The sequence below is a fragment of the Prionailurus viverrinus genome, chromosome F1 (genome assembly GCF_022837055.1).
Source record: "Prionailurus viverrinus isolate Anna chromosome F1, UM_Priviv_1.0, whole genome shotgun sequence".
NCBI classification, from domain to species: domain Eukaryota; kingdom Metazoa; phylum Chordata; class Mammalia; order Carnivora; family Felidae; genus Prionailurus; species Prionailurus viverrinus.
In genome coordinates this window covers 64,800,191-64,819,608 of record NC_062577.1, presented here as the reverse complement: position 1 = coordinate 64,819,608, position 19,418 = coordinate 64,800,191, and the positions used below count along the sequence as shown (strand labels likewise).

Here is a 19,418-nt window from a genome sequence, read left to right as displayed (position 1 = left end):
CGAGCGCACGGACGGCTGCCGGCGGCGCGATGCTGCGAGGCGGACGCGGGCCGCGGGGCGGGCACGGCCGGGCCGCGGGGCCGGGCAGCCTGCTGGCCTGGCTGATGCTGGCGTCCGCGGGCGCCGCACCCTGCGCGGACGTCTGCTGCCCCCACGGCCCCTCGGGGCTGCGCTGCACCCGGGCTGGGGCCCTGGAGAGCCTCCGCCGCCTGCCGGGCGCTGAGAACCTGACGGAGCTGTGAGTGTCCGGCCGGCGGGGCGGGGCGGGGCGGGGCGGGGGGGCGGTGGTGGGGAGCGGACGGGTGTAGCCGTAGCCCCGAGGGCGCGGACTCCCCTCGGGCCTGCCGGGCCCGGGAGGGGCGGGCGCGGCGGGAGCCTGCACCTGGCGGCGGCTCCCACCGCGGCGACCGTCTGGAGGGAGCACCGCGGTGCTCAGTGCAGCTGGGGCGAGGGGGCTGTCCGTGCACCGGGTCTGGAGGAGCCCAGCCGAGTGGAAGCGGCCTTCTGGAGATCAGACAGGAGCCCAAGCTCTGCCTCCTGGAGGTGGGGGTGGGGGGAGGGTGGCTAGCTGCGGGGAGTCCCTAGTTTCAAATCCTTACCGCCTTGTCCCGTTTCCAGGGGGAAACTAGCCCCCACCCCGTTCTGGGTCATGACCAGGCAACGCGGGGGGTTGAGCTGGTGGAGGTGGTGAGGAGCGTAGCTTGGTGAGGTGGTCCAGGTCTCTTCTCCCCACTTCCACCTTGCCGTGGCCTCACCACCCCTTGATTCCGAGGTGGAAAAGGAGACCCCTGGCCCCTCTGTCCCTGTCCTGACTCCCTTTCCACCCTCCTCCCCCTACCTGGGTCAGAAAGCCAGGGTTCTTGTTGAGACACTCTCCTCCTTTCAGGGCCCCAGACTGGCAGAAAGCTCCAGCATTCTGCAGTACTCTGATGTCCTGCAGCACTTGGTTACAAAATACTGGAGTACTCCCTAGCAGCTGGTGAACCTATGGGGGTACTCTGTAGAAATACCTAGCGGTCCCCAAGCATCACATGGTGATGGCTTGAATATCCCACGGGACTGGTGGGGCCGGCAAGACTTCTAGAAGAGGGGAGGAATTGCTAGAAAAACCCTCCTCCTGGGGCCTGGGGCTTAGAGGGCGGGTGAGGAACCCTGGCCTCAGGCAGCGACGGGTTGGAAGGCATCCGAGGCGGGAACCGTCACTGTCTGGAAGTTACTTGAGCAGCCCGTGATAATTGGCAGTGAGTTACTCCGGTATCTTGTGGTAATTAACGGGAAGGTCCTCAGTCTCTCTCTTTAATGGCCCTAGGGAGACCAGGAGGAGACGAGATGATGGCCTTGTCTTGGTCTGGGCCTAGGTCTCTGCGTGATGGGAGGGGCGCGGGATCCAGGCCGCCACCGCTGGCCCAGTCCACTCAGTGCCCTGTGCCTTCACATCGGGGCCCAGGCTGCTGAATGTCCCCTCTCGCCCCAGTTCCCTGCCAGGCCCCAAGTGGGTCCAGCCCTGGGGGTGGGGCGGGGGTAGGGGACGGGCTGGGCGGGCGGGCGACTAGGAGGTGCAGGGTGGGGAGAGGGGATGTCCCTCAGGGTGGGGCAGCGGCCTGACCCCCTGCCTCTGCCTGCATGCCCCCTCCTCCTCCCCTCCCTCGCCCGCAGAGCTAACAAGGAGATAATGGACTCCAAAAGACAGATTGATTATGAATCCAAACGAATGAGGCAGCTTTGAGTGTGCCGCCTGACAGCTTGCACACAGCCACCACCCTCCCTGGGTCCCCACAGCTCTCTGTAAACCCTGTGAGCAGGGACCTACTCTTCTACCGTCACTGGAGATTGTCCCCTAGGCCTCAGGGGCCGGAGGGCCTGGTACCCGGCTGTCCTGCTGGGGCCCCGGCTGGGGAGGGGGTCCGTTATGCTGGCTGGGCCCGGTTCCTATAAGCCAGGGAAAGTGAGAGGGCAGAGGAGGGGAGTTCTGAGAACAGGCAGTGAGTCAGGGGCCCCTGGCATGTGGGAGGGGCGGGGTGGGGGGGCACACTGACATGCCACTCCAGGGCAGCTGAGTTCTCAGGAACTCCCTGGCATGCCGAGTCCAGAAGGATCCAGAAGCTGGGCAGAGCCAGGGCGTCAGCAACCCCCAACCCCACATGCAGGGCCTTCTGTCCCGGCTCCCTATCTCGCTTTCTCTGGCGCTCTGTCCTTATCTATCTGTCTGTCTGCCTGTCCTTATCTCTTTCTCCTTGCCTGTGTCTCTCTCTGCCAGTCTCTTCCTGTTTGTTTTCTCCTTTTCGGTGTCTCTGTTCCCCTCTTTGTTTTTTCTGCCCCCCTCCTTGAGCCTTCCCACCACTATCTCGCCAGGTAAGCCAGCCAGTCTGTGCCTCTTCCCCTGTCACCCGTCTCCATCTTCCCGTTGCCCCTCTCCCCCTTTTTGGGTCCCTGCTGGGGCAGGCAGGAGCTCAGGGGGTCCCTGGCCAACAGCCTTGTGCCTCTCGCTTGCTCTGCTGAAAGGTGTGTGTGTGTGTGGGGGGTGGTTAGGAATTGCTGCTTGAGTAGGGAGGGGCTGTGGCTTTGAGGAGGAGAGGGTGGGGCGTGTGTGTGTGAGTGTGTGTGTGTGTGTGAGTGTGTGAGCGTGCGTGTGCTGCAATGTGGGTCAGCGCAGATGGTGAATGTGTGTTTGGGAACACATATGTGCATGACCACAGGGCTTCCTCTGTGCTGGGGGGGCAGTGGCTGTGGTGAGCCTAGGCCCTTGGTGGAAGCAAGAGGCAAGTGTTTCTGCAGGGACCCCCCACTTCTGACACGTGCACGACCCCCCCATTTCTGACATGTGCAGGATCCCCATTTCTGACACGTGCGGGACCCCCCATATCTGAGCAATTGTGGGACCCCCATTTCTAAGCATGTGCGAGACCCCCCATTTCTGACACATACGGGACCCCCCATTTCTGAGCATGTGTGGGACCCCCCCGCTTCTGACACATACGGGACCCCCATTTTTGAGCATGTGTGGGACCCCCCATTTCTAAGCATGTGCGGGACCCCCCGTTTCTGACATGTGTGGGACAGGCCCTGGGCATAAAAGCAGAACACCAAGCTGAGACTGGGCTTCTGCGTGTTTAGGAATGTGAGTACATCTGTGCACGTGAGAGATATGTGCACACACATGTCCACTTGTGAGGGCGCAGGCGTGCTGACGTCACAGGCGCGTGTGTGACGTGCGTTGAGGAGACGTGTCTCTGTGGGCATGTGTATGCCCGCGTGTGTGTGCATGGCTGTGTGTGCACGCATGAGAGGTGAGAGAATGCTCGCACGTGTGTGTGAGGTGTCTCTGCGTACACGTGTATGCATGTACCTGTGCGCGTATGTGCGTGCAGCAGGTCTGCGTGTGCCCGAGTGCGTATGTGTGCAAGTGTTCATAAGAGTGTGTGTGCACCTGCACGTGTGACTGTGGGGGGAGGCGGTGGCCGCATACGGGACTTGGAGAGCTGAACCCCTGTGACTCCCGCCCCCTCTCCCCACAGCTACATCGAGAACCAAGAGCGGCTGCGGCACCTGGAGCCCAGTGACCTGAGGGGCCTGGGGGAGCTGAGAGGCCTGTGAGGGGCTGCGGGTGTGGGCGCGGGTGCGGGTGCGGGTGCGGGCTCAGGGGCGGGCACGGGGCTCAGCAAAGGCCGGGGATTCGGAGACTCCAGGAGGAGATCAGAAAGCCCGAGGGTCAGTGGGGCCAGGGTAGCCGGGGAGGCTGGGAGGGTTTGGGGGGGTCCGGTGCTGGGCACTGGGGTCTGGTGTGGGTAGCTGAGGCCCGGGGGGGGCTGATCCTGCCGTCCCCGCCCCCAGCACCATCGTGAAGAGCGGGCTCCGTTTCGTGGCACCAGATGTCTTCCATTTTACTCCTCGGCTCAGTCGCCTGTGAGTGGCCCGGGCGGGGCAGAGGGAGCGGGAGGGCCCCCAGACTTGGGCGGCTGCCGGGCTCGTGCCCCCCACCCCCCATTCTGAAGAAAGCCCCGAGCCGGTCGGGCCAGTGTCTCCCCCGTTCTCCCGGGGCTCGTCCTCACCTGCTCCGGGGAGGCGGGAGCCCCCAGCTCCCACCCCGTGGGCTCCGAGGTCCTCGCCGTCTCTCCCCCGCACCCGTCTGCCACAGGATGCGTCCGTCTCGTCTCGTAGGTGCCTGCCCCGTTTTTCTTCCCGGAGTTCAGATCCACACCAGTGCGAGGGAGCAAGCGGGCGGCGGGAGCCCCTGGGGTAGCCTGGAAGCCGGGGGCGGGGGGGGGGTGTCTGGCTTTGGCTCAGGTCGTGCTCTCACGGTTCGTGAATCCGAGCCCCGAATCAGGGTCTCTGCTGTGGGCGCGGAGCCTGCTTTGGATCCTTGGTCTCCCCCTCCCTCCGCCCCTCCCCCACCCCTCTCTGTCACACACGCAAAAGTGATGTTCCATCCCGGACTACACACTGGGGGCTTCAGTTAAAGATGAGTGCCCAGTGACACCTCACAATACGTGACGTCAGTGAATCTTCACGGTCAACGCGGTGAGAGGTCGTGTCGTCCCCAATTTATTTCTTTTGAGAGAGAGAGAAAGCACGAGTGGGGGAAGGGCAGAGAGAGAGAGAGAGAGAGAGAGGAGAGCGTGAGAACCCCAAGCAGGCTTCGCCAGCTCAGAGCCCGGAGGCGGGGCTCGAACTTACCCACCATGAGATCACCACCTGAGCTGAAGTTGGCAGCTTAACCCACTGAGCCCCCCAGGCGCTTCTAATGTTTATTTTGATGGGGGAGGGGGAAGGGGCAGAGAGAGAGAGAGAGGAGAGAGAGGATCCTAAGCAGGCCCCGTGCAGTCAGCGCAGAGCCGACACAGGGCTCCATCCCCTGAACTGTGGGACCATGACCTGAGCTGAAACCAAGAGTCGGCCGCTCAACAAAGAGCTACCCCGGGGGCCCCAGGGCAGGCCCTGTAGACGAAGCCCGGTGTAAGGCACCGACCGGGGCTCCTAACCTGGCTCACGGTGTGGCCAGCAGCTGGCACCCCTCAGGGCTCGCTTCTCCCTGTCTCCAGCTAGGGGCCCCGGGGCCAGGGGCCCTGAGGAGGGGAAGGGAGGGGTGGGGGGAGCTGAGGAAGGAGTCTGAGATCCTGGTCCCCACCCCCCTCCTCCTGTGGCCCGTCCCGGGCTCGTGGGTAGAGGGGAACACAGATGGAGCCCCTTCCCCCAGCTGGGGCCTCAGCACTTTGCCAGCTGGGGCCAGGGTGGGGGAGGGGGGAGCGGCTGTTCCCTGGGACCCCCTCCCTGGGGTCTAGGGAGGGGGTTAAGTGGGGTTAACCCTTGCTGTCCCAGGGAGGAGAGGAGGACTCAAAGAGCCTAACCTGTCCCGACCCCGGTGCCCCTTGGATGATTCTAGTTGTTGCCCCAGGAGGGGCGGCCGGACAGCAGCTTCCTGTGGCTCCCGGGGCTCCCCTCCCCCCCCCAGGGCCAGAGCAGGCCAGCTGGGGCTCAAGGCCACTGTCTCTATCTCACCTCCCACAGGAATCTCTCCTTTAACGCTTTGGAGTCTCTCTCCTGGAAAACCGTCCAGGGCCTGTCGCTGCAGGAGCTGTGAGTGTGGGGCTCCCAGGGGGCCGGATCGGTATGTGTGCGTGTGTGTGCGTGTGTGCGTGGGCACTCGTATCCCTGTGTGGAGGTGTGTCACTGGGTGTGTGTGGAGCTGCGGGGCACGCTCTTTGGGGTCTACGTGTTCGGCAGCGAGCTGAGACCCGAGACAGGGACTCGGCACATGACCGTGACCCCCATCAAAGAGGCCGCAGGCCCACTGGAGGCCGGGGGCCGCGCGTGCATCTGCCCACACTGCCGGCACCCTGTGCACGCGGGCCGGCTGGGCAGCAGAGGTCTGTGTGTGGTCGGCACCTGGGGCCTGTGGGTCACCCCAGCGCCCAGGCCTCGCCCGGCCTGTCATCCCAGGGAGCCCGCTGGGGCAGGACCATTGCCTGGAGCCCACAGCCGGCTCCTTGACTTTCCGGATTCGATTTCTTGTGACAATGTCTTGTTCCTGGGTCCCCAGGAGGAGGAGCCTCTCCTCTGTCCCCACTCCTTTCCCTGTGGATCTTCCCCGCTCTGACTGCACTCCCTCTTACTGAGATACCTCCTTCTCTGTGGCTCCCCCGGCTGACACTTGCTCCGCCCTGACTCTCTCTCTGTGGGTGTCCCCCGTGCCCACAGGGTCCTGTCGGGGAACCCTCTGCGCTGTTCTTGTGCTCTGCACTGGCTGCTGCGCTGGGAGGAGGAGGGCCTGGGCGGAGTTCGTGCACAGAGGCTGCAGTGTCCCGGGCAGGGGCCCCTGGCCCTCTTGTCCAATGCCAGCTGCGGTAGGTGCTGGAGGTGGTGTAAGGGGCTGGGAAGGAGCCGCATGCCCGGGGAGCGGGCACTGGCAAAAGCTGGGGGGACTGGAGGTTCGGAGGCATTGCCAGTAAGGGCTCAGGGTAGCTGAGGAGGGTGGGGGAGGAGGCATGGCGCCGGGGAGGGCCCCGAGGCCACTCCCTGCTCTGACATCCCTTGGCCGTCCGGGGCTGCCAGGCGTGCCCGTGCTGAAGGTCCAGACGCCCAATGCCTCCGTGAACGTGGGGGACGATGTGTTGCTACAATGCCAGGTGGAGGGGCGGGGCCTGGAGCAAGCTGGCTGGGTCCTCACGGAGCTGGAGGAGTCGGCCACGGTGACGGTGAGAAGCGCTGTATCCCACCCCCACCCCCCGTCCCTGGTCCTCCTCTTCCCCTCGTCCCGGAGAGGCTTGGACAGGACACGGGGCCAAAGACAGGAAAAGAGAGACAGTGAGGAAGAAGCACGTAGAGCGTGAGGGATGGACAGATATGGCTTACCTCCACGGGGCTGAGGCTCATTCTGTGGGGCAGGTGCACACGTACCCTCAGGGTGGGCACTGGCCCAGCAGGGACCCCAGGCTCTGCTGGGGCCGCCAGGACTTAGGCCCCTCTCTGGCCGCAAAAGAGAAGGTCCCTGAACCCACAGACTGTCCCTGCCGTCCACCTGCTTTCTGGAGAAGGAAACGAGACGAGGGAGAGAGCACAGTATTTGTGGTCCTGGCACCCAGGTGAGTCCTCAGGATCCTTCCCGTCTTTTTCTGGAGATTCTGGAAGCAGCGTCTTCTTGGGCGTGTGACGACCGTATTAGGGAAGAAGGCCCGGGTCTGGGTCCAGCTTTGTCACTAACGAGTTTTTGGACTGACTTTTGGAAAAATGCCTAAATCTGCCTACACTTTGGTCTCCGTATCTGTCTACTGCGGAGGTGGACACGATGACCTTTGATGTCCCGCCTGCCTCTGGACACTCTGGCTGCTATCTCTGTCCTGCAGATGTGTCTTTGGGCATCTTCCCACGCCTTGCCCCTTGTCGTCAGGCCGATGATGGCAGTGTAGCCGCAGCAGACTCGGGCCTTGTTGACAAGATCAGCAGGGGTGGACGATAGGCTGCGCCCACCCAAAACTCTGGCCCCACAAGGAGACACGCAGGGCCCAGCCCCTTGGAGGAGCCAGACCAGCGTGTTCAGTGCGGAGGCCCTCGCTTTGGGAGGGAACCATCCCCCAGAATTGCTGGAGGCCTCTGGAACAGTACTGAAGGAGGAGCCACCAGAGCAGGGGATCCAGGCACGGTGGGGGGGACCAGTAGCCACTGTGTGGCTCCTTCCCTCCCAGAGAGCACAGCCCCCGAGAGTGAGCGGTGGAAGGGAACCAGGTGGAGGCAGGAGGTTGGCCGTGACCATCTGTGGAGAGACCTCTGGTCAACTGCTTTGGGAAATTCCAGGGTTTTGCTTTTTCTCTTTGGGAGACTTACATGTTTGCGACCGCTTCTGTTTTCTAGAAACTTCCTATAGAAAAGCCACACCCAACTGGGTTAAATAGAGGGCAGGGGGGTGCTGGTCACCCTCAGGACACTGGGGGATGGCGGGGCAGCTCTGCGTTAGTGGGATGCCCTGTGCCCAGAGTGATCTGGGGGAGACGGGACAGCAAAGAGAAGCCGGGGGCAGGGCAGGGCAGGGCTTCCCCTGGAGGAGCCTGGAACCCAGAACTTGCACAAGAGACTGGAGGGCTCTTCTGGAGTCTTGGAGCTAATACTCCAGTGGAAACCCGGGGAAGCCTCACCTCCTCCCACACTTATTCAAAGGATCCCACATTTAGGAAATTTCCAGATAAGTGAGGGTCATCCGCTGTTTCGTGTATTTTCATCATTTTATGAAAATAGCTTTCTAGAACGTCAAAAGATCATTTTGTCTGCCTCCCTAGCTTACAAAACAAGAAAACCACGGTTCAGCAAGATTAAGAATTGTCCTAAGGTCGTGGAACTGGCACGTAGCCGCAGTTTCTTAGGAAGAGAATCTGAAGCTGATTCAATCTTTCGATGATGATTCAGAATCGAGTCGCTTTGCCTGTAACTTCACTCTCTGTGTTTATCTGCCAAAGTGGGTGGGGTCATGCTGCCGCTGTCCCTCCCACCTGCCGCCCTGCCATCCAAGCCGCCTCTGCGTTTCTGGCCTTCCTCGGGCTGAGACCATTCGAACTGTGTGTAAACCAAAAACGAGCAGGGTGGCGAGACCCCAGCTGGCTCGTCCAGTGAGTTGTGTCTGTTTGGCGCTTGGGATTCTTGACATCTATTTAGCTGCTCGGACGGTGGTTTTGGTTCAGGGTATCCCGTGCCTATTTTGAGGTTACTGGTCATGTTCTAGATGTTTCGGACCATTAAATACACGATCCAGGACATAGTCTGCGAACGAGCTCTAAAGGAGGGGGGCCATTCTCTGCTATATTCTCTCCTGCACCTCTTTCCTCCCCCTACGCCTTCTTCCTTTTCCATCTGGAGCCCCAGGGGCTCCCCCAGAGACCTCAGCTCCGGCCCCCTGCCTCCATACCCAAGCCTGCTGACACTTTTCCTGATTTCCCCCTCTCTTCCCTGACCCAGCAATCTGGGGCTCTGCCATCCCTGGGGCTGACCCTGGCCAATGTCACCAGTGACCTCAACAGGAAGAATGTGACATGCTGGGCGGAGAATGACGTGGGCCGGGCTGAAGTCTCCGTGCAGGTCAACGTGTCCTGTGAGTCCCAATGACGGCCCCCCACCCCCATGTCCCCTCCTTCCCTGAAAAGAGGCTGCGGGGGTGGGGGGCTGGAGGATGGGCCGGGATACGTGTCTCCACAGCTGCTCCTGCCCAGCTGTTTCCAGATTCCCATGAAAACCTGATCCTGTGGGGGAAGTCCTGGGGGCTTGTCAAGGCCGGAGGGATGGTGATGGATTTCTTTTTGGCCCCCTGCCCAAGTCTTGCTACCTGAGGCCCTTGGTGCCCGCCGCCCGGCTGTTCTCACTGCTCCCTGCTGGATCGCTTCACCGCCTGACCCTTCGTGGCCTTTGTAGTATTCTTGTCGCACGTCCTAGTGTTAAGACAAGAAATTCCCCCCCGGGTTCTTCTGTAGGCTCGCTGCCTAATGCCCCTAGGTCTGCCAACAAATCACTTTAAACCCGGTGCGTTACATAGTCCTTTAGTTGTGATCCGTGATCTAGATTTGTACAGAAAACCTAGACACTTTCTTTTTATTTAAAATTGTTTCTAAGTTTTTACTTATTTACTTTGTTAGCTCTTAACACTGTTTTTTTCAATATATGAAATTTATTGTCAAATTGGTTTCCATCTAAGTTTTTATTTATTTATTCTTGAGAGAGAGAGAGGGAGCAGGGGAGGGGCAGAGAGAGGGGGAGAGAGAGAATCCCAAGCAGGCTCCCCACTGTCAGCGCAGAGCCCGAGGCTGGCTCTCGCGCCCCCAAACCGTGAGATCGTGACCCGAGCCGGAACCAAGAGTCGGACGCTTAACCGACTGAGCCCCCCGGGCGCCCCAAACTCAGACACTGTAAACAGCGATTACTCTTCAGCTCTTCCGAAGACACTCCCTTCCTCTCACCATCCTTTTTCTCCGCCCCATCTGGATTTTTGTGACCCTCTTTTCCTTGCTTTTAAAAACAATTTGACACCCGTCCCGCAGCCCCGTCAAGGTGGCTTCGTCTTACCTGTCCCTGTGCGTCGCATGCGTGGAATCACACCGCCAGTATTACTGTGCGTGCTTTTGCTCAGCGGCACGTTTTCGGGCTCGTCCGTGTCGGTGGGAGTGGCTTTGGCTGCTTCACTCCCTGCCGAGGGGGATCCCGCTGCCTGACATGTATGTGTCTGCTTTTTTTAGGTCGGGTCTCTTTCAAACCCGTATCTGTTTTCAGAAAGCTTTTTAACTAGATACGTTTTGCTTGTTTGATGTCTAGGCCCTCTCCTGGTCTTCTTAAGCTTGACTGCACTTAATTTTTCCGGATCTCTTGTCTGAGAGGCACGGCCTGCTTAGTTTCCGCAGCCGGGCACCCCGCTTCTCCGGGGCCGTCGCTTACTCACGGCCACCACTTAAGTGCTTTAAGCCTCTGCATTTTGTGCACCTGCTGCCTGGTTGGTTGAAGATTTACTGTCGCCCTTCTCCAAAATGTCCCTCCCGGGGAATTGGTTAGGGGCTGCTCACCCGTTTCCCTGAGGCCCGCCACCTGATTTCTGGCTCTGCCCGCCCGCCCCCCCCCCCCCCCCCCCTGACCTGGCGGGGCCACGCTGGGCTCCCCGGCGGCTGACCTCGCCGCGCCCTTGTCTGTGGCCCGCAGTCCCGGCCAGCGTGCAGCTGCATGCCGCCGTCGAGCTGCACCACTGGTGCATCCCCTTCTCGGTGGACGGGCAGCCGGCGCCCTCCCTGCGCTGGCTCTTCAACGGCTCGGTGCTCAACGAGACGAGCTTCATCTTCACGGAGTTCCTGGAGCCGGCGGCCAACGAGACCGTGCGGCACGGCTGCCTGCGCCTCAACCAGCCCACCCACGTCAACAACGGCAACTACACGCTGCTGGCCGCCAACCCCTCTGGCCGGGCCGCCGCCTCCGTGCTGGCGGCCTTCATGGACAACCCGTTCGAGTTCAACCCCGAGGACCCCATCCCCGGTGCGAGGGCCACCCTGAGCCCCGCCCCCCCCCCCCCGGGCTCCCCCTGGGTGAGGGTGCGGGTGTCGAGGGGGCGGGGGGAGGCCCCGCGCACGCGCTGCTGTGATCCCGACCCCAGAAGTTGGGGTGCCGGGGCCTGGGCAGAAAGGGGCCTGGGATTGTGGTGACAGGAGGCTCGGTGCTGGCCTCCTTGCCCCGCCCCCCTCCCAGCCCAGGAGCCCCGAACCCCCCAGGCTAGTCCACTCGCTTGGGCTGGCAGGAGAGAGGGCCCTGCCCCAGGGCATCCGTGGCTCGGCTGGAAGGGGCCACGTGCCTGTTCTCAGCAAGGTCCAGCAGCGTCTCCTCCCGGTCCCACCCCGCCCCAGGAAGGGATGAGTCTGGGGGAAGGGGGGGGTGACTCTCCACTCTCCGCCCGGCATCTGACGGCTTTCTCTCCTCCTCCCATGGCAGTCTCCTTCTCGCCCGTGGGTGAGTAGCTCAGGCCGGAGGGCGGTGCTGTCTGGTCTGAAGGCGAGGCTGGGGCAGGGGGCGCGGCTGACCTGACCCCCCAGGGGTCGGCGGGGGCAGGGGGCATTGCTGCAGGAGGCACTGAGTGTGCCAAGGCCCACTCTTCCCTGTGTCCCCACAGACTCGAACAGCACGTCCGGAGACCCAGTGGAGAAAAAGGATGAAACCCCTTTTGGGGTGAGTGTGGGGCGGGAAGCTTGCCGAGGACTTGGGGTCCGGAGTCTGGGCTAGCGGCTTGTCTTTGTGTCCTTTCTGGTCGCAGTGTGGGGACCGCTACCGTGTGGCCTGAGCTCCCTCAGCCCACCCTCACAGCCACGGCCTGGGGCGCCAGGGGAGTAGGGGGCAGGTCTGGGGGCCTGACTCTGGGCCCCTGCGCAGGCCGGAGAAGCCATGTGCTTTGGGGGAGCTCTGAGGCCATAGGAGGAATTCTGGGTCTGTCCCCCACCCCTGCCCCCCAGGTCTCAGTGGCCGTGGGCCTGGCCGTCTTTGCCTGCCTCCTCCTCTCTGCCTTCTTCCTTGTGCTCAACAAATGTGGACGGAGGAACAAGTTTGGGATCAACCGTGAGTGGGGGTGCCATAGCGGGGCTGTCCGTCAGTCTGTCCATCAGTCTGTCCTGCGGGCTCTGTCCTCTGTGTGGGGGGCCCGCGGGCAGGTGGAGCGCTCGGGGGTGTGTCGGGGTGTTTGGGCGCCTGGCTGCAGGGCTCGTGGGTGTGAGTGAGTGTGAGTGAGCGTGTCGGGGCCGGGGCTGGGGCAGTGTCAGAGGCAGCAGCTGCTAATTGGTGGCTGGACTGTAGTCAAACACTAAGTGGGTCTGGGAGGTCTGAGCTCTGTAGGGGGGTGGCGGGGGAGTTCTCTGGTGGCCCACGGGGCCTGGGGTTGGACAGGAGCCAGACGGAGAGAGGCCGCGGTGCCGCCCCCCCCCCCCACTTTCCCCTGCCGGCTGACTTGCTCCTCCAGTCCTCCCCTGCAAGTGGGGAGGTGGGGTTGCCTGGTGTCCTGCACCTGCCAGGGGCCAGGGCGGGCACCTGGGCTGTGACCCCTCCACATGGCTATGTCTCTTCCCCAGGCACAGCTGTGCTGGCTCCAGAGGACGGACTGGCCATGTCCCTGCATTTCATGACATTAGGTGGCAGCTCCTTGTCCCCCACTGAGGGCAAAGGCTCTGGGCTCCAAGGCCACATCATTGAGAACCCACAATACTTCAGTGATGCCTGTGAGCGGCTATCCTGGGTCAAGGGTGGGGGGGACCTGGGTGTGTGTGCACATGTGTGTGTGTGTGTGTGTGTGTGTGTGTGTGTGTGTGTGTGTGTAAGCCCCGGTAGCGTCTCCTTTGCCCACCCCAGGCCCGAACGGGCCTTCCCCCCACATCTGCCCCCACCCCCGTCCACACCCCGGCATGGGGCTTGGTGAGCACGTGGAGGCTCATGGCAGCCCCCAGCCACCCCCTTGGCTGGCACTTCGCCCCTGCTCCCAGAGGCTGGGGCTCCTGTGCGTGATCCCTCGAGCTTCTCTGCAGGTGTTCACCACATCAAGCGCAGGGACATCGTGCTCAAGTGGGAGCTGGGCGAGGGCGCCTTCGGGAAGGTCTTCCTGGCCGAATGCTACAACCTGCTGCCGGAGCAGGACAAGATGCTGGTGGCCGTCAAGGTGAGACCCCGTGGGTGACGCACCGCTGGCCGGGCCACCTCCCGGAGCACCGGCGTTCCCTGACGTGAGCTGGGGCTGGGGGGGGGCGGGCGGTGCTGCACTCAGTGCCGCCCCGCCGTCCAGGCGCTGAAGGAGGTGTCCGAGAGCGCCAGGCAGGACTTCCAGCGGGAGGCCCAGCTGCTCACCGTGCTCCAGCACCAGCACATCGTGCGCTTCTTCGGGGTCTGCACCGAGGGCCGCCCTCTGCTCATGGTCTTTGAGTACATGCGCCACGGTGACCTCAACCGCTTCCTCCGGTACGAGTGCCTGCCCCCGCCCCCCACGCCGGCCCCTGGCCCCGAGCCCCTCATCCCTTCCCTACGCGCGCATCCCCGAGTCGAGAGGCGGCGCCAAGAAGTAGCGGGAAGGCGCGGTTGCCTCCCCGGGGAGCTCTAGGGCAGATGTGTGAACGCCAGAGGCAGCGTGCGCAGAGGACAGGGTGGCGGCAGTCGGGAAGGTGGCACTAGCAGGAGTCGGGAGCTGTACCTCAGGGGAGGTGGCTTTGCAGAGAGTGGTATGCATTCGTGAGAGGCAGAATGGCCCGAGGCGGAGTGGCCGGTGGGGGAGTGGCCCGAGGCGGAGTGGCCGGTGGCAGAGTGGCCGTGGTGGAGTGGCCCGAGGCGGAGTGGCCATGGAGGAGTGGCCCAAGGTGGAGTGGCCGTGGAGGAGTCGCCCGAGGCGGAGTGGCCCGTGGCGCAGTGGCCCGTGGCGAAGTGGCCCGTGGCGCAGTGGCACGCAGAAGCCGGGCCCCCAGGAGGTGGGGTTTCGAGAATTACAGCAACAGTAACAAACGCTTGTCGGGCGCTTGCTGAGCTCCAGGCTCCATGATCTATGCTCACTTTCTAAGCGAGTCACTTTCACTAAGTGACTAAGTCACTTTCACTAGGGCTGCGTGTGTTTGTACACGTCTGTGTAATAACATAAGTCGACTTTTATTCTTCATGCTCTCCGAGAGCATGTGGCAATTTACACTTGGAGGAAGTGACTAGAAATTCCCTTCTTTTGGGCAGAACAACTCCGATGCGTTTACGGACGTGTGCCGACAATTTTAATAACTTCAGGAAAGGTGCCCATTTCACAGATGAGGCTTAAGTGACTTGCCCCAGGGCACGAAGGTGGTCAGCGGCCCAGGGGAGAGTATGACCCCAGGTAGAGCCGTGTCTCAAGCCCTGACTGTGATGGTCACATGTTCCCTCTGCTGAGTCCTTCTTGCATGAGATTCCCCCTTTCACAGGACGGGACATTGTCAGGTGTGAGGGAGGAAGGGGGAGGGCCAGGGCTGGATCAGCTGTGACCCGGTAGCTTTCTTCTCTGACCTCAGTTTCCCTGCCACTAAGCAGGACAAGAGCGGGGGTGGGGGGGATCCTGTGATTGTGGATAAGAAAGCATTTTGTGGCTGTCGAGTTAAAGGTCGTGATGTGGTCTCCAGACGCCCCTTTGGGAGTGAGGTGTACAGAATTCAGTTGGGAGAGACCTCAGGGTCTAAGCAGGAGGAGGACGCAGTGGAGTCTGGGGAGCAGGAGGGAGGGCCCGATGCTGAGTGTGGGGTGGATGGGCTGAGCGGAACTGGAGTCCACAGCAGGCCTTCCCCTTGCCCACCGCCCCGGTGTGGGCTCAGTGCTGAGTGCTGGTGATGCTGCTATCTGGGGCCCAGGCTGTGGGAGAAGCGCCTCTCATGGCTGCATGGAACACGGAGAACCAAAGGAGGGGACCATGAAAGCTTCTGATACGTCTGGAAGACATTCCCTAGGAGGGCCATCTGTTCCTTCTCACCTCAGGGCCTTTGCACTTACAGCTCCCTCTGCCTGGCACTTCGGGGCTCCCTCCCAGCCACTTCACCTCTGTCTCTGACCCTTTTGAATGGCTTAGTCACCTCTGTTCCTCAGGGTTCGAGTCTCCCTTTAAATGTCTCTTCCTCCAGGAAGTCTTGCCTGACTTCTTCCATCTCTGGCCTGAGTGCCCATCAGGTGCCCCCCACACTGCACTGCGGTGACCCCTTTATCTGTACCCTACCTCCACCTGAGCTCTGGTGCTTGGCACACTGGAGGTGTTTAACAGGCTTTGGAAGAAACGAAGGAATAAGTGGACCAGGAGAAAGTTGGCCAGTAGGAAGGGGCAGTGCTGACAAAGCCCTGGGCTCAGGCAGGGGTCACAAGGCGTATCTGGGGGATGGGGCTGAGTGGTCTGGCCTGGTCTGGCCTGGTGATGGCCGTGTGGGAGGTGGAGGGCGTCCTGGAAACCTCGGGAAGGAAGGAGGACCCCACAGGAGGCTGGATGTTGAGGGCGAAGGTGAGAGAGACAGGAGGACCCCCAAGTTTCAGGCTCGGAGGCTGCAGAGGGAGGTTCCCTTCACGGAGGAAGGCGCACACTTGGCGGAAGATGCTAAGCATCTACAGGACTGAGTAGGAGGTGCCCGTGAGCGAGAGATGCAGGGGCCAGCGGGCAGGTGGATGCTGGGCTCAGAGTGCAAGGGGGCTGCCTGGGGGTGGGGCACGAATGTGGGAAGTGTGGGCAGCGGTGAGCGCTCTGGAGGTGGGCACACCTGGCGGACCCATCCCAGCCCCTCCAGACACCCGCCTCCCTGTTCTTCCCTCCCTCCGTTCTCCTGAGTCCCCTCCCCGCTTCCACCCCAGCTCCTCAGGCTCTCCAGCCTCCATCTCCTGGGGGCTCTCTCCCCCCCAGCCCGCCACCTCCCTCTCTCTCTGGCAGGTCCCACGGGCCCGACGCCAAGTTGCTGGCTGGCAGGGAGGACGTGGCTCCGGGCCCCCTGGGCCTGTCCCAGCTGCTGGCCGTGGCTAGCCAGGTCGCTGCCGGGATGGTGTACCTGGCGGGTCTGCACTTCGTGCATCGGGACCTGGCCACGCGCAACTGTCTGGTGGGTCAGGGACTAGTGGTCAAGATCGGCGACTTCGGCATGAGCAGGGACATCTACAGCACCGACTATTACCGAGTAAGGGTCTTTGGTCCCGGCCGGGCCGCACCGGCACTGCAGACCCCCCCGGGGGGCCCCTCGACCCCAGGAGGGTGGTGTGGGGGCCCAGGCTGCCGGTTTGGGACTTGAACCCCCCTCCTCGGCTCTCTGCTCTCCCGGACAGACGGAAAGACACCGTGGGTTCTTCCCTCTTAGCGCGGGCCCGGAGCCGCTTCCACGGGCGGGAGCGGGATGCGCGGGAGCCGCGGGTCCCCCCCGCCCCCCTCCCGGCAGTGACACGGTGCCGCCCGCAGGTGGGGGGCCGCACCATGCTCCCCATCCGCTGGATGCCCCCCGAGAGCATCCTCTACCGCAAGTTCACCACCGAGAGCGACGTGTGGAGCTTCGGCGTGGTGCTCTGGGAGATCTTCACCTACGGCAAACAGCCCTGGTACCAGCTCTCCAACACCGAGGTCAGCCCCGCCCGCCCCCCCCCCCCCCCCCCGCCCAGCCCTGCCCCTCCTGTCCCCTTCTGCCCCCATCCAGCGTCCCCGCAGCTCTGGGCCTCCTCCCCCCAGCCCCTCCCCCCCAGCATTCTTCCCACTCACCGTCCTAGCCCAGGCCCAGCCGGCTCCTGGGGGAGCCCCAAAGCACTTTACAGACGGAGCCCAGACCCCCATCCCCAGCTGCACTTTACAGACCTCACAGGCATTGTCAGGGTGGAAGGGAGAGGCCCGGGAGGAGGAGCACAGCACTGGAGGGCCTGAGGCCGCAGCAGGAAGGCCGGAGGTCAGACTGCAGGGAGGACAGGCCTGGCGCTCCGTCTGTCCACGCGGCCGGACGCGGCCACCGCGGGGCCCCAGGTGTTCTGTCTCCCAGAGCAGCCCCCCCCTCCTCCTCCTTGGCTCGCAGCTGTCAGTTTCCATTTCTCCTGCTAATGCAGTCTGCTCCCTGGAGGCCGGTGGGGTGGGGGAGAGGGTTATAGATTTTAATTTTCTCAAGCACTGAGAGAAGGAATGGAATTAGTGCTGCCCATAACCCAAGTCCTCTAATGGGGAGGGAGGGGAGAAGGGGGGAGAGGCTCCAGGCCCCTTCGCCCACCTCCCTCCCACCATCTCTCCGTCCCTGGATCCCTTCGCTGCTCTGACAGTCCTTCCTGGAGTCTAACTGTGGTCTCTCCTGCTGCCGTTTCAAACTTTCGGAGGAGCTAGGTCCCCACAGAGTGGTGCCTACAGAAGACAAAAGGGAGTGGGTCGCCCTGTGCCTTAAATTGCTAACCCTTCTCGAGGCCGTTACCTGCAATCCTGCTCTCTTTTCTTTTCGCCCCCTGGAGCTGAGAGGTGGGGGGGGCCCTTCCCCCCGCCTCCATTCAGCCCTCAGCACTGGGCCGGTGGATTTGGCAAATGGCAGGGCCCCTCCCCTTCCTCACGTCACCTGGCAGGTCTTCTGAGGGTCTGATTCCAGCCCTTCTGGAAGCTCCTACCCCCAGAGTCTACCTAGCCTGAATCCTTCCCACTGCTCAGTGTCCGGGTGGTTCACCACATCCTTTTAGAAGATTAGTAGCCCAGAGGCCCAGACCTGTGTGTGGCCTTCCGGGAGAGCCTCCGGGGGCGGGGGGGGTGGGGTGGCGCTCCAGCACCGTGTGCCCTCTTCTCTCTCCCCCGCCCCGGTGGCCCCAGGCGATCGAGTGCATCACGCAGGGGCGCGAGCTGGAGCGGCCCCGGGCCTGCCCACCGGAGGTCTACGCCATCATGCGGGGCTGCTGGCAGCGGGAGCCACAGCAACGCCACAGCATCAAGGAGGTGCACGCCCGGCTGCAGGCCCTGGCCCAGGCGCCTCCCGTCTACTTGGACGTCCTGGGCTAGGGGGCCACCCAGGGGCCGGGCAGCCGGAATCCCGGGCCTGCCATCAGTCACCCCTGCAGTTCCCAGCAGCCCCCGGGGTGATCTCAGCATCTAACTCACCCTCAGCATGCCGGAGGGGACAAGTGGGGTCTGGGAGCACAGGATGTCCCTGCTTCTCTGGGCAGGTTCCGTCATGGCAATTATATTTATTACCCCTTGGCCGCGTGTCTCTCGCCAGTTCTTGGGATGACGTCACTCCGGGAGAGGGGTATCGAGACTCAGGCAGGGGATGAGCCTCCCCTCTCTAGTTGCCCTCCGCGGTGGCCCTGGTCCATGTGGCTGTCACCTCCAGCTGTGGCTGCCTCCTAGTCTTGTGACCGTTGTGTTCACCTGGTGGAGAGGCAGCCTCAGGGCAGGCTTTCCAGAACTTCAGACCCGAATCGTCCGTCTCCGCGCTTCGTGTTCGCGAAGGCTGAGGCTGCGGCGCGAGGCGGAAGTTAGATGTCACGGCGGACCGGGCGGGAGTATCCGTGGGGTGGGTCCGCCTGGTACTGGTGTGGGCAGAACAGGGCGGGCACATGATAGGACCAGTGGATGAGCGAGAGTGAGCTTGAGCGTGCGTGCGCACGTGGCGAGGCCGGGGAAGGAGGGTGGTGGGGGAGGCAGGACGCCATGTTCCTTCTGCTCTGTCGCTCTTCCGGGCTCTAAGTGCTTGGAGATCAGCATCTGGAGGCCAGGGACTGGACAAGGTGTCTGTTTCGGAAGGATAGAGACGTCCCCCTGTGCCATTCTGCCCAAGGAGGAGGTAGGGTCCCCTCTCCCCTCTGCCTCTCGGAACAGCACTTGGCTTTACTGAGTGGCCCCAGGCTTCTGGAGGCTTCGAGGCTGGCCGAGGATCCCCTCAGGACCTGGGCCCTGCCCCCATCTTCATCACATGGAGCCCTGGAGGAGCAGTGCCCGCCCCCCGCCCCCCCCCCCTGCTTCCCGCCCCATCACTTCCAATCACCTGCTCAGCTCCCACAATAACCCACACTCCCCAAGGCTCCTCAGGGCTAATGTCGTGGCTGTCTCATGTCCTTGGGTGCCCAGCTCCCCCCACACAGTGATTCCATCTGGGCCTTATCACCCCTAGGCCTAGCCCGATGGTGTCTGCCTCTTGTCCAGGCTGGTTAGTGCTAATGGAGGTCTGACCCAGGGCTGCAGGCTGATTGATGGGGGTGGGGGGCGGGGGTTGGTCCCTGAGGGCCAAGTTCACAGGCCCTGCTCTCCTGACCTGGGAGGAGTGAGGCTGTACTACACTACCCAGCAAGGCAGGGCTTACAGCAGGTGCGGTAAGGGGGCGTGTGGCAATGTGGCGGGAGAGACAGGGTCGGGGATCACATCCAACAGGTAGGCCAGGGACAGGTGCCTGGAGAGAGACCGGGACAGGGTCTACAGACTCGGAGACATGCAAAGACTGCAGAGGGACATATGAGAACAG

At 62.7% G+C, this 19,418-nt stretch overlaps 1 protein-coding gene across 1 annotated transcript; it reads left to right on the top strand.

Moving 5' to 3' along the window:
- The first annotated feature begins 29 nt into the window (after window positions 1–29).
- NTRK1 (neurotrophic receptor tyrosine kinase 1) lies at window positions 30–18,106 on the top strand. Its single transcript, XM_047841554.1, has 17 exons — window positions 30–238; window positions 3,516–3,590; window positions 3,832–3,903; window positions 5,506–5,574; window positions 6,196–6,341; window positions 6,550–6,692; window positions 8,941–9,073; window positions 10,663–10,989; window positions 11,440–11,457; window positions 11,618–11,673; window positions 11,955–12,057; window positions 12,564–12,710; window positions 13,014–13,144; window positions 13,268–13,440; window positions 15,893–16,133; window positions 16,409–16,567; window positions 17,774–18,106. Exons 1-17 carry the CDS (start codon window positions 30–32, stop codon window positions 17,957–17,959), a joined length of 2,388 nt encoding a protein of 795 aa, XP_047697510.1. The 3' UTR covers window positions 17,960–18,106.
- Window positions 18,107–19,418: the final 1,312 nt, after the last annotated feature.